Here is a 13,177-nt window from a genome sequence, read left to right as displayed (position 1 = left end):
AACGCTCTGTGTCTCCATCGTCTCTTTGTCAAAGCTTTGTTTTATGGCCCCATGAGAGGTGTTGCATGAAAAGGTAGCCCCCCCCCCCCCCGCTCCCACACGCACCCCACCCCTCCTTTCTCCGCCAAACGATACTTCATCTGGATTTCTCGTTTTCGGAGCTTGGACCTCGGGCTTTCAGATTGGCGACAGCATCGTGTTACAGACCGCACCGTCTACGTGTGCATATAGGACCTGAGGGGTTGTAATGGAAACTCACCACATACCCAACTGCCATTCAACGTCTCTTTTATCTTTTCGTCTGCCTCATATAGTTATCCTGGGCATTCACTTAACTCGCTATCCGACACACTATCAATGAGGATATTATTTTTTTTGCCTGAGTAGTAAATGTATCCCTGATTTAGTGTGGATGGAAATGGCCTCAAATATGACCTATACAATATTCTTCCCTCCATTTACTTTACGGGTGTCCTGCCACTGAAGCGTCGCCTCACACATTCAATATCTTGAATGGGGCAACTAACTGCAACAAATACGGGGAAGAGAGACATCGAGAACAGAAGAGCAGACACAGATGACTTCCCCATGTGTTGACCCGGTGTCGCTGCCCAACAAGCCTCTCTCGCGTGGCTTCTGGGCTCACCGGAGTCCCAAGAGTTCACTCCGACTGTGGAAGTGTGTTCCTCTTCTGCAAACCACTCGATGACGAGGTCACCGGTGCCGGAAGGGGGAATTAATATCGTGTCGGTTTAAAGGCGGCTTGGAGACGGTGGACGTGTAACGTCACCATTGTGGACCGCAAGCCGCTCCCTCACTGGATGGTGTTGTAGGGTGTGTTTTGTGACTCTGTGACTCTCTGACTCTGTGACTCTCTGACTCGCTGACTCTCTGACCCTGTGACTCTCTGACTCTGTGACTCTGTGACTCCCTGACTCTGTGACTCTATGACTCTGTGACTCCCTGACTCTGTGACTCTCTGACTCTCTGACTCTCTGACTCTCTGACCCTGTGACTCTCTGACTCTCTGACCCTGTGACTCTCTGACTCTGTGACTCCCTGACTCTGTGACTCTCTGACTCTCTGACTCTCTGACCCTGTGACTCTCTGACTCTGTGACTCCCTGACTCTGTGACTCTCTGACTCTGTGACTCCCTGACTCTGTGACTCTCTGACTCTGTGACTCTGTGGCTCTGTGACTCTCTGACTCTCTGACCCTGTGACTCTCTGACTCTGTGACTCCCTGACTCTGTGACTCTCTGACTCTCTGACCCTGTGACTCTCTGACTCTGTGACTCCCTGACTCTGTGACTCTCTGACTCTGTGACTCCCTGACTCTGTGACTCTCTGACTCTGTGACTCTCTGACTCTCTGACCCTGTGACTCTCTGACTCTGTGACTCCCTGACTCTCTGACTCTCTGACTCTGTGACTCTCTGACTCTCTGACCCTGTGACTCTGTGACTCTGTGACTCTCTGACTCTCTGACTCTCTGACCCTGTGACTCTCTGACTCCCTGACTATCTGACTCTGTGACTCTGAGACTCTGTGACTATGTGGCTCTATGACTCTCTGGCTCTCTGGCTCTGACTTTCTGACTCTCTGGCGCTGTGACTCCCTGACTCTCTGACTCTGTGACTCTCACTCTGTGACTCTGTGGCTATATGACTCTCTGACTTTCTGACTCTGTGACTCTGTGACTATCTGACTCTGTGGCTCTGTGACTCTGTGGCAGGGTCCGTCCCTTCAGGCCACTCCCCCTCCAAATTATCATAATGAACATAAACAACAAACATCGTGATTGTTACTACTCACCACTGTCAAGCATGAGGAGCAACGAGTGCACAGGCAGGATACGAGCAGTCCTGCGACAGCTACAGATACTGTTTCTTTGATTTATGGTTTGCTTTCGGGATGTAATGAAAAGTTCAACACAAAACAAAACAAAAATGGTTTAACGACAACCTTTAACAATTAGAAATATCAGTAGGCAGAACACACTTTCACGGACTTCCTGCAGTAATGATAACTCTGTGTGTACATCTTCGGTCACATAGAACATGTTGATGAACTGGAACCAACTGGATGGTCGTTCCTTGGTGGAACTCACTTTACCAAGTCTTCAGTCGCAACTATAATTTACAGGTGCTTATTGGTGGTTGGAAATTGTGTTGGAAAATGTCATCCTAAGGCAGGCAAAAATAGTTGGAATATAATGTGGAGAACAAAGTTGAGGAGTTGGATTGGTTAGTTTCCAGTGTTCTACTGAAACAGAAGATGAACACGTGCCAATGTAAACAAGGTTGTTTCTCTCTCTCTCTCTCTCTCTCTCTCTCTCTCTCTCTCTCTCTCTCTCTCTCCCAGATGAGCTGAAGAAGCAGTTGGCGTTGCAGAGGAGGCAGAGGGCAGCTCTTAGTAAGATCAAACCCACAGCACAGAATGCCTGTAGCACAGCGGCATAATATCCCACTCCATCCACCCACACCGACAGCTAAACAATGCGCGCATGCTTGAAGCAATTAAACCCATCATCACAAACTAAATCCCCCACACATCTGCTCTCTTTCATATCTCGGAATAACGTGAGAGTTCAGGTTTACACTCTCGACTTCTAACTCAGACCAGTTTGTCATCTTTTTGATATTGAGCTCCCTTCAGAGCGGGGCTTGTAAACACGGCCAGGCTCGTGCACTGTATGTGCAGCGGCGCCCACTTCAAAGTCTCGTGCAGTAGTCCTTCGCTGACTGGGAGCTTAGTGACCAAAGACTGGGCGTCACAGCTCCGAGACGCCGCCATTTTGATCCGTGAACGCTTTGATGAGGAAGTCTGGTTGCGGAGCACACAAACATCTCCCTTCCAGGTCGGGCGCCAAAGGCTTTTCTTATTATTTCCAGTCCCGCATCACAGACCACTTGGCCTCCGTTATCCGGGGCCAAGTGGACTGAAAGCATCATCTCAGGAGGAAACGCACTCGCGCGTCACGCCATACTTCGGGACGACCACGGCAGAAGGAAACATTACGTCTGCGTCTGTGATTTCATCCACAGTGTGTCCACATTTCTGCCTACCTTTAAAAACGCTCGCCGTGCCTTGTGTCTGTCCAACTCCACCACAGGTGTAACGGAGAAGCAGCCAAAGGTCGAGGGCGAGGTCGAGGTCGACCCGGTGGAAGAAAAGCTGTGCAGAGACATCGAGCAAGACAAAAAGGCGTGAGTGTGGGTAAAGTGCAGCTCGATGTATGACATGCCAGACGCCGTATAGTTTCTCCCGAGACGCCGCTCAGATCGATTAGACGCGGCCAAGGCAAAAGTGGACACGTGGACACGAGATGAGTGGCTGCTGCTTTTATCCCCCGTCAGCTACAAGAGCAACATTGGCCGGCTGAGAGAGCTGAGGACAGAGATTGAGCACCTGCAGCTGTTGTCGGAGAGGGCAAAGGTCAAGCTCCAGAGAGACTTCCAGAAGTGGTGGAGCCAGGAGTCCTCCAGCGTGCAGGTGAGTGACCTTACCTCCCCCCCCCCCGCCCCATATACGTATATGTGACAACAGCACATAAAGCTTCCGTAAGCATGACGGCGTGTCAAAGGTATGTTTTCTGAAATTAGCCGGGAAGGCGGCGTCCCTTCATGGGTGCTTTTTTGCAGTCAGTTGTCTGAATCATGGCCTCCGTGGACACGCTAGCGTGAGCTGATCCGCATGTGACTCTGACTCAGGAGGCTTGGACGGCACCAGCGTGACCCTTGCAGCCTCGGTGCAGCATCATGCTTTAATGGGCCCTGGTGGGAAGATGTGTAGGAGGGAACGAGGACCAGGAGAGCAGTGAAGCAACACAACACAGCATCAATACAGTCTGAGCAGAGTTCTAACAAGGACAACATGTTCAGGGGGTTTCTCAGCCACACGGCGGGGGATAAGGAGTGAGTCAGCGTTTATTTCAGTCCGAAATAACAATTTTGTGTTTGTGCTTAAACACTTTGGATGGTCCCCGATGTTTTGAAGTGGGGTTGATTGAGGTGCTTCTCCATCGTCGGTGTATTAGCTACTGAAGGGGGAGAATCAGACAGGAACCAGCACGGGAGCAGAGGTGTGTGCTGCTGTGGACAGATTTCAGACTAAATATCTGTGTTAGTGTACGCTATATTTGGAATATTTAAACCACTTGGCCTTGCCATCCGACAGCCCTTGGAACTGAAGCCGCTATCTGTCATTTTACAGAACACGGGAGTTGCTGGTCTACAGTTGTTTTCCTGGTCAGTTAGTGTTATTGTGTGACGTTGGTGAGTTCTGCCTCCGTTTGTGCCGAGTGAAGCCAATGAGGAAGTGTCTTAAACTTGAATTCACTCTACTGACCATCAGGGGGCGACTTCTCTGGTTGCAAAAAGAAATCTGATTGTATAGAAGTCTATGAGAAAATGATGTATTCCCTCAGTAAACATTGTGAACATGAGTTTATGGTCTCAAGCTCTCAAAGTTTTAAGTCTTCTTCGATACAGCATGATGTTAATTTAGTGAATTATGGTCCATTTAGAGTCAAATAGACCATAAAGCAGAGTATGCTTTAGGGCGGGCTTACTGTGATTGACAGGTCTCTACCCTACCAGAGCTGTATACGACGTCTCTACGTCATTCCGAATGTGGTCACTTATGTTCACTGGTTACAAAAAAAAGCCAAGATGGCGACGGCCTGTAATCCAAGATGCCGCAGTTCTGTTCGCTAAGCCAATTGATAAGCTGGCGAGGTCAAAGCTCACACTTCCGGTCAAGGACAGGAAGTTCTCCTTCAGAATAAAACCCACTATCCTGCCTTCAGAATAAAAGCAACACATTAGGTTTCAATCGGCATCCATTTGAACTATTGTCTAAACAATAAAACATTCATTCATTCTCATGCATCATACAGTTAATCATTACATTTGTCATTAAAACAGAATAATAGAACAGTGATCCTCTCTTATGTTTCATAATACATTCCTCCAGAATATTCCAAATTAATTATCATCCATCCATCCATTTTCAATACCGCTTATCCTCATTAGGGTCGCGGGGGCGCTGGAGCCTATCCCAGCTGACATAGGGCGAAGGCAGGGGACACCCTGGACAGGCCGCCAGTCCATCGAGGGCACAATAGAACAGTGATCCTCTCTTATGTTTCATAATACATTCCTCCAGAATATTCCAAATTAATTATCATATCTTTCTTTATGTATTAATTTAAAACATAAACTTCTCTTATCTACATGTGCAAATACATATAAAATCCACTACAACCCAACAATGGCGACGGCCAAAGTGCCGAACTGGAGGCTTGTTCGCGATGACTACGTCACCTTATTACACACGGTCTACAACACAAACCAAACTAACAACACAAACCAACCTAACTGGTCGAGGCAGCGGGAGACCAGAACCTCCTGTGTTCTGTGAGGTAAAATGAGGGTTCCTGTGACTTTGAAGAGAGCGTAGGTACCGGCTTCAGGTCCTCGTAGGAAAGGGATATCTGGAAAAGCCTACACTCAAACTGATGTTGATTGTTTTAGACGTCTAAAATACCCCGTCCACAGCAGTACTGCCAGTTTCTCCAAACTGGGGGCGTCTACTGTAGCTATACTGAATATGGATGTTCCTCTCACAAACCCCAGGACAGCACATACAGAGAACAGGGTCTCCGGTCTCTCACACACACTTTGCTTGGCATTGATCGAGAAAGTCAAACACAAAGAAGATGTTGAGCAGCAACATCTGACCTGCAGACACGGATGGCGCTGTACACGATGTCTCACTCCCATCTGAGCATGGTTTGGGGGATTTTTCCCTGGAAAGAAGAGGAAGTCTGACAGAGAGAGCTGACATGTGCAATTCTGGATCTTCCAGGCAGGAAGCAGGCCTTGTATCTTTCTTTTATCTTTTCTTTTTTTTTACAGCTGTTTTCATTCATTTATTGTTCTGTTTTTGGAAACCAGCACACATGCAATTGATCATACTTTGAGTAAGAGATGGAGCGAGACACAACACAACATGCCTGCAGGTCTTCTGTTCCCCCCCCCCAGCTGTTCGTCCCATGAGGCCCCGTTGTGTTTCACTGTCACCAGCACGCAGTTATGTTTCTGAAAGGGTTTGACGGTTTCTCAATGGTTGTGACTAGGACTCAGGGGCCACGGACAGATGTCCTGCAGGGTCGCCACGTGGAGCCTCGCCGCCGCCTTCGCCGAGCACGGCAGGATATCGGTGAGAAACATTTTGGTGTTTATTTGTTCCTCTGCGATGTAAATGTCGATGTCGTGGTCGTGTCACTAAGCGTTCATTTTGAGCCTCTACCGACCCACAGCTCACCTCGTGTACTGCTGGACCCATCAGATACTTCCTGTGCTCATAAATAACCATATGCTCAAGGGCCTCTCGTGGTTGCCGTGATTCACACTTTTGAAAATCATATTTTATTGACAGTTGTACACCCACATTGACTCCTCGCTCCTCTTACCAGTCAGGGGCCCTAAGCGACCAATGAATTGCTTCAGTAGCAAAATGCAATACAGCAATCAGCGAGGCTAAACTCAAGCCGTATAGATTGTCTGCTGCAGCCCACATTTGACACACAAGCCGTCATTAATGGATACGTTAATATGTTCTCCTTCTGAACGGGACCATCGGCTCACTATTTGGCATTGTGGGATGAGGAGACGTTGCAAACCATCAGACCTGTAACGGTGTCACTACAGTAGCAAGGAAGCTCGCTGTTGATCAACGGAACTTTAATGAATTCATCGATCCATTTTCTTGATTAATTATATTATCTTGAATATACTGTTGGGAAGCAAATGTGATATATAATAATGATAAAGCATCGAGGGCCACATCTTTCCTACTGGTCTCCATCATACTTTCATACTGAGAGAGTGATAAACTCACATTCTGTCCGTTGAAAAGGTCTTAACTTGACCCCGTGTTCGTACAACGGTGTCGGCTACGTTGCACTGTGGCTCCCTCTTGTGGTGAAGACCAGCACAGTACGCATGTGATGACACTGAGGGGAGAACAGAGACCAGCGAGGTGCAGCGAGTTCCCCCTGTGGACCCACTGGAGGAGTTTCATGTGCTGTGGCTCTCCTCCCTTGTGACACAGGGCACCTGGTCCGAGCAGCACCGAGTGGGAGTCTCCGGCCGAGCCAGAACCAGATCAAGCCCTCAGGTCAGCCCAGCCTCACTTATACAGCAGGTCACACTCTGTCCTCGTCATCGTAGAATAATTACAGCTGCTACGTTTCCGTGCATTTCAGAAGGGTCGTCCCCAAAAGCGCAGCTCCCTCTGCGGCCGTCCCAGCAGGACAGGACGAGCCCCCGGACGGCAGGCCGACTGACTGCACTCCTCCCTCTGAGTGGAGGTACACGGAGGGCCCGCAAATTTGGTTTCTCATGACATCATAGCACCTGTAGTGGCTCTCTGGGCCTTTTTTTTCTCACCAACTCATTCGACATGGCAAAGGAAAACCTTGGGATTGAGGTTTGATGACTTCCGTCTCTCATCATTAGATAAGGCATCTGAAAACATGACACAGTAGGAATGTAAACCGTGCATGTCCACCACTGTGTGTACGTTTACACGGTATTTACATTGCATATCTCACATGTTTGCAGGAGCTCTTCAGTCTATACATACAGCCTGGCCCTGTAGGTTTTATAGCCGCGCGGTGTGCTTTCTCTGCACTTACGAACGCAGCCATAACCTTTTTATTTCTCTGTGAAGTAATGTCTCCAAACTCCACTAACCAATCAAAGACCAGGGGGCTCGCTTGAGCGCCGCTGCTGGAACTACCGTTTTACAACCACAGTAAAACACTCGGGAATGACATGCACGCTTGTGTCCGTCACTCCGGCAACCGCTCGTAGCACAGCGATACTATTGTTGTTCTTTTACAGCGGCTCCATGATGTGAGGAGCTGTTACCTGTTAAGGATGTTCAGCTATGGCCCTCTTTCTTGTGCCTCACTTTGACCTTAGAGGTCAAAGAACCGCCAGAGGATTGTATATCCCTATTGGTTTCCACATTCACTGACCTCGATCTTTTAACCAACGTCAACCAACGACCAAAAATTAAATAAAATTCATAATTTAACCTTTTAAATGCCAGTTTGTTTGTATAATGCCACTGTTGTTTTTCATGGTGGGAGACACACCAAAGTGTCATTATTTTTTCTACACTTTTTTTCACTGTCTGAGATTTGTGCATTTTTTGCAACAATATTGATTTTGATGCTATGATGCAGCAGCAATGGCCCCAGTGCAAACCGCACAGGGCAAACATGAGGAAATGGCTCCACCTGCCGAAATGATCCAAAGATTCAAGATGAAAAAGACACAAAATCGCTTTGAACCAGAACACTTCAAACATTTTACAGCATTGGTGTTCACCTTCAAAACTTTAGGGATCTCTACAAGAATATTAAGCGCCTGATTTGTGATATGAAACTCAAGAACTTCTGCTGATATTATCATCATGATATTTATCATCATTTTCAGGGCCCTCTCCACCACCAAGCTCTCCTCCGCCTCCATCCCCCTGACTGGAGACCAGCAGACTGATGCTGACATCCTGGCCTTTGTCAGAGCCAGACAAAACCTCCTGAACAGGACAGGTGAGACACACACACACACACACACACAACAATATATAATAGATTCACTAAGCGTTCACACAAAATAGGCATTAGGTATGATGCCTCACAATACTTGTTTTTTAAATAATGCACACCACATTCTGTATGTCTCATCCTGCACTCGACTGTAGGGGATTCCTTTTTTTGGTGAAGACCCCATATTTTTTCACTAACGGGTCTGACGAAACCCCCGAAGCAGCCTCTGGGACGTCCGCTCCTCTCCTTTGACCCTCGTAGGGCTGCTTGCTTTGGCACACAGGAAAGTGGACTTGGTAGTCCAGTGGTGGGCCACTAGATATCCAGAACAGCTGAGGTCATGTGAACAAATAGAATCTTTCTTTTCTTCCTTCCTTCCTTCCTTTTCTTCTTTTCTTTCCCCATGTTAGGCAAGGAAGACTCATTTCACGCCTCTTTAAGCTGGCACTACCGAGCTGGCCAGCAACTGTGCTCTGACAGCGAAGCCTCTCTCTTTGGTTGTTTGGTAACCCCTGTGTGGCGCTATCCCTCCTATCAAAGCAGCTTTAAAGGGCACCAGAGCATGCTGGGATATGGAGGGAACTTAGCGTGAGTGAAACCGACAGCGCGAGTTCAGAGTGGAGGCTGTTTAAGGGTGTTTCATTCAGGGATTGTTACCCTGAAAATAATAATGTGTCAGACCGAGCGAAGCACAGGGTCTTGTCATATTCCTTGACGGCTAAAGGAAAGACCGTTGGGTCATTTTCTTGATTATTTCTCAAATCCGTCTTTCAACCATCCACCGTATGCAGGAAGTGTCGCCGTGACATCTTCCTGCGCTTTTGAAGGGTTTTGTCTAGAGGGAAACCCACAAGTTGCAAAACTCTGGTGAGAGTTGTGTTAGGTCTGTGTTAGGTCTGCATTAAGATCGCTATCTTGTTGGGGGGTTTTGCCCGTCGCCATCTTTGTTTGTTGCAACCCGTGTTGGAGAAGACGTGAAACTAGCGACTGAGGCCATAAACGTCTCATGTTTAAGTCTGTGAGAAACCATTTTCTCACAGACTTTTTGCAGCCAGAGGTAGTCGCCCCCTGCTGGACATGAGCAAGAATGCCAGTTCAAGGTTCTTCCGCATTGGATTCACTTTTCAGACCAGAAGGTGGCCGCCTGATTTCCACTGGATGTCTAATCTGTCTTTTTTTTATTTCTATTTATGTATTTCAGGCCAACCTCAGTGATAACATGAAGTTCTGATGAAGGTCTGAAGTTATCGTCATCTGACTGCGAGCGCCACCTGACCAAGTCTGACCTAAAAACGTGTATAAGACACTACTATTAAGAAAAGAGAGACTGTCAATCAAGATGTGTGAAGAAATGCTCTCATCGGGGTCCAAAACATACAACACAAAGCTCACATCCTGTCTGACTTTATTTTTACACACACACACACACACACACACACACACACACACACACAGACACACTTGTTGGCCTCCCGGAGAGGATGCCATTGGCATAATGGGCAGCAGTATAAGTCCCGGCCCGCGCCGGTCATTTGATCTGAACAAATGTTGTCTCAAGATATCAGAGGAAGGAGCGGGCGACTGGAAAGCAGCCGGCTCCAGTGTGTGTTTGAAGAAGAGAATCGTCACAGGAAGGACAAATGCATTTCTCACTTCTGTCTGGCTGCATTTATCCCAAGTGCAACACATTTTGTGTAAAATGTTGAAAACGGAGGCATGTAATATATGTACAGTAGATTTCTTGATTTATTTCTGATACTCACAACATGTCAAATAGAAGAAATAAAGCTACAACGCATCGGACTTTGCAGTTCCTATGATTCCTATCATTCACCATGTTTCTGCCTGTTCTGTTTTGTGAACGTTCTCAATAGAATAACACATCCTTCACTAACTTCCGCCACTGAGACGTTGGGTTTCAATCATCAGTTAAAATACTCAAACTTATTCTACATTATACCCCCCCGCCCCCCTATCCCAGCATGCACTGGGCAGAAGGAAGAGAACCGTCTATACAGGGCTTCCTTAAGGTGCAGTATTTGAAAGTCAAATAAGGTTCAGAACATTTCTTTGCATGGAGTATTTCTTCTGTATGGATGCTTATACTCAATGATGGCACCATGTCGTTCGTTAGTTCAGTGCAGATAAATAGCAGTCAAACTAAGTCACATTAAAATTGAATATTAGCGTTTGGTCTTCCCAATTACTGGCCTCAAACAAGCATGGCACAGAGATGAGATGTGCTGGTCCACATCCTGACATCCCGTCCCATCAGACAGTAGACGGGCTTCGCCCGCCCCGGTGCTCCTGACGTTCACTGCACCCGTCGACAGTAATGGTAAATGGACCTGTACTTGTAAAGCGCTTTTCTCGTCTTCATTTACATACTGATAGGAGGAGCTAAGGTTCCACCTGCACATTCATACACTGTAGACACAGCTACAGTAGCAATTTGGGGGTTAAGTGTCTGGCCCAAGGACACATCGACATGGGCTAGCGGAGCCGGGGATCAAACCGCCGATCCTCTGATTGGACCCTGCTCACCACTGACCTACAGTCGCCCTCAAAGTCGGCCCATCCCGTGGCGTCAGACACACCTAGCCGAGACAGGATATAAAAATTGGAGGCAACTTGTTTGCATGGCTTTGCCTTGATTTGTTTGACAGATGACAAGCAGCTGCACACTTTGCATCCAGTTGCCTTGTGAGAAGAAGCCCTCTTTGATCAAATCATCTGTTATTTCTCTCAGTCATAGACTTGAACTTCGACAACGCCTCCATTGTCTTCCGACCACTTAAAGTGCCGTACACATCATTGACCCACCCGCTCTCCCTCTGAGCCACAGACTCCAGGGACTGACTTCAGAAGGATTTTAGCTCATTTCTTCCAGGCTTTCTATGCATCACCATGCAGCCATACGCCTGAAGTATTAAGGTGCTAGGAACCCAAAATAAAAACGAGTCCCTATAGAAATGTACATATATGTATTCATTCTCACTCTAAATATTATTATAATTATTATAACAGTTCACTATTTTTACAGACAAATACAAGAGACAGATGTAAGAAATAAAACTATAACACAGTATAATTACACAGTATAATAGACATACATATAGTCTCTTTCTAACTTTCTCTGGGTTCCTACGGAAGCATAATGCATTTACTCTGGGGAGAAATCTGTATTGACAAGATTATTATCTCAGATTTCTGAGAAAGGTTTCCATGGCCACCAACTGGCTGTGATGCCCAGCCTGAGGTTTGCACCAGCCTGCTCATTCTACTGTGTCTTCACTCGTGCTCTGATGAAGGATAAATTCATCAAATCCAGTGCCCTGTATCGCTATCTTCCAATCTACTGTATCTGTCATTGTTCGTGGAGGCAGACTTTCAGTTCTTCTGTAGCTTCTGGGTCTCAGCTGTGTGAGGCCCCCACACAATGTCTACGGATCCAGCTGGGAGTCGGGCGGTCCAGGATCAGACCTCTGACACTTGGTCTCGCACCGGCTCAATAGCTAACTGAAGGTCCGCTACTAAAAATAAAACATGCTCCATGTATTGACCAATGAGAATACAGCCTCCAGAGACTGTTATAACATTGGGATAACATATTAGGCTATAACATGTCATATATGATATGTAGCCATCATAGAGATACCACTGGTCCTTATCTTTGTCTTTGGAAACGTATTTTCAGGCAGGCAATCAGTGACAGCAGGACTGGAAGCTACTATGATGGTTATCGCTGACATTATTGGCATCTACTCTGAAAGTCAATGATTTTTGTACATCTTCTCGGGCTATTTTAAAATGTCAGCTTTCTAAGCACAACAGCCATAAAACCCTGTTGGGTTCTCAGCTCTTTGGTTTATGGCCCACAGTCAAGTAGTGCTCTCCTCACCTCTCCACAATCCAAAGTTCAATTCTGCAAAGTAAATTCAGGAATCCAGCAGTTTGTGGTTGAAATACAAGTCCCCCGATAAAACGACTCATCAGCGATGTTGAATTGTTTTCAAAGGCAACTGTGGGTGCTCGAACAACCAACAGCTGTCGGGTAAAATATTAACTTTTGTTCCGTTGACAAGATGCTGCCCCCACTTCTTTATTAGTGGAAACGGTTGAAAGTGTATGTGGGTCCAGATGTCCCGCTAATGGTGAGGAGGGGTGGGATTGTTACCCGAGCAACCCATAAATCAAAGCCCAGACATCTATGGTACTCGGACCAATCAGAGTAGGAGCACTGAGTCGAGATGTTTTACCTTTAGAGGATTAACCAGTTGGAGCCAAACATCAACCTTTTCTTGGTGTGGCTGTGATTTAAATCTGTCTGCAGTACTTTAAGTACATTTGTCTCCATGTTTGACTATTTCTTATTAGCTCTTTCAGAGAAGAATGCCACACACTTCAGTAATGGAAGCTGTCTGTAGGGAGCTACCCATGAGATCTGTTTACTTCATCAAGACTTTGATTGTTAGTCCTTTCTGAAGTGATTGACCTCTTCTCTGAGTTCGAGTATCCACGTTCGGGTCCCTTCCGGTGCTCGAGGAGGTTG

General features: G+C 46.8%; 1 protein-coding gene across 1 annotated transcript in view; it reads left to right on the top strand.

Moving 5' to 3' along the window:
* Positions 1–10,086, top strand: part of kif6 (kinesin family member 6) — a 56,916-nt gene extending 46,830 nt beyond the window's left edge. Inside the window, exons 16-23 of the mRNA XM_034525126.1 lie at positions 2,364–2,414; positions 3,115–3,208; positions 3,359–3,494; positions 6,142–6,224; positions 7,119–7,184; positions 7,273–7,377; positions 8,513–8,628; positions 9,827–10,086. Of these exons, the coding sequence (XP_034381017.1) occupies positions 2,364–2,414; positions 3,115–3,208; positions 3,359–3,494; positions 6,142–6,224; positions 7,119–7,184; positions 7,273–7,377; positions 8,513–8,628; positions 9,827–9,840 (665 nt within the window). The 3' untranslated portion in view covers positions 9,841–10,086. The remainder of the gene's footprint in view (positions 1–2,363; positions 2,415–3,114; positions 3,209–3,358; positions 3,495–6,141; positions 6,225–7,118; positions 7,185–7,272; positions 7,378–8,512; positions 8,629–9,826) is intronic.
* Positions 10,087–13,177: the final 3,091 nt, after the last annotated feature.

The sequence above is a fragment of the Cyclopterus lumpus genome, chromosome 22, assembly GCF_009769545.1.
Source record: "Cyclopterus lumpus isolate fCycLum1 chromosome 22, fCycLum1.pri, whole genome shotgun sequence".
In the NCBI taxonomy this organism is placed as follows: Eukaryota; Metazoa; Chordata; class Actinopteri; order Perciformes; family Cyclopteridae; genus Cyclopterus; species Cyclopterus lumpus.
The sequence above is the reverse complement of the archived record's forward strand: the minus strand, read 5'-3'. Positions and strand labels throughout refer to the sequence as shown.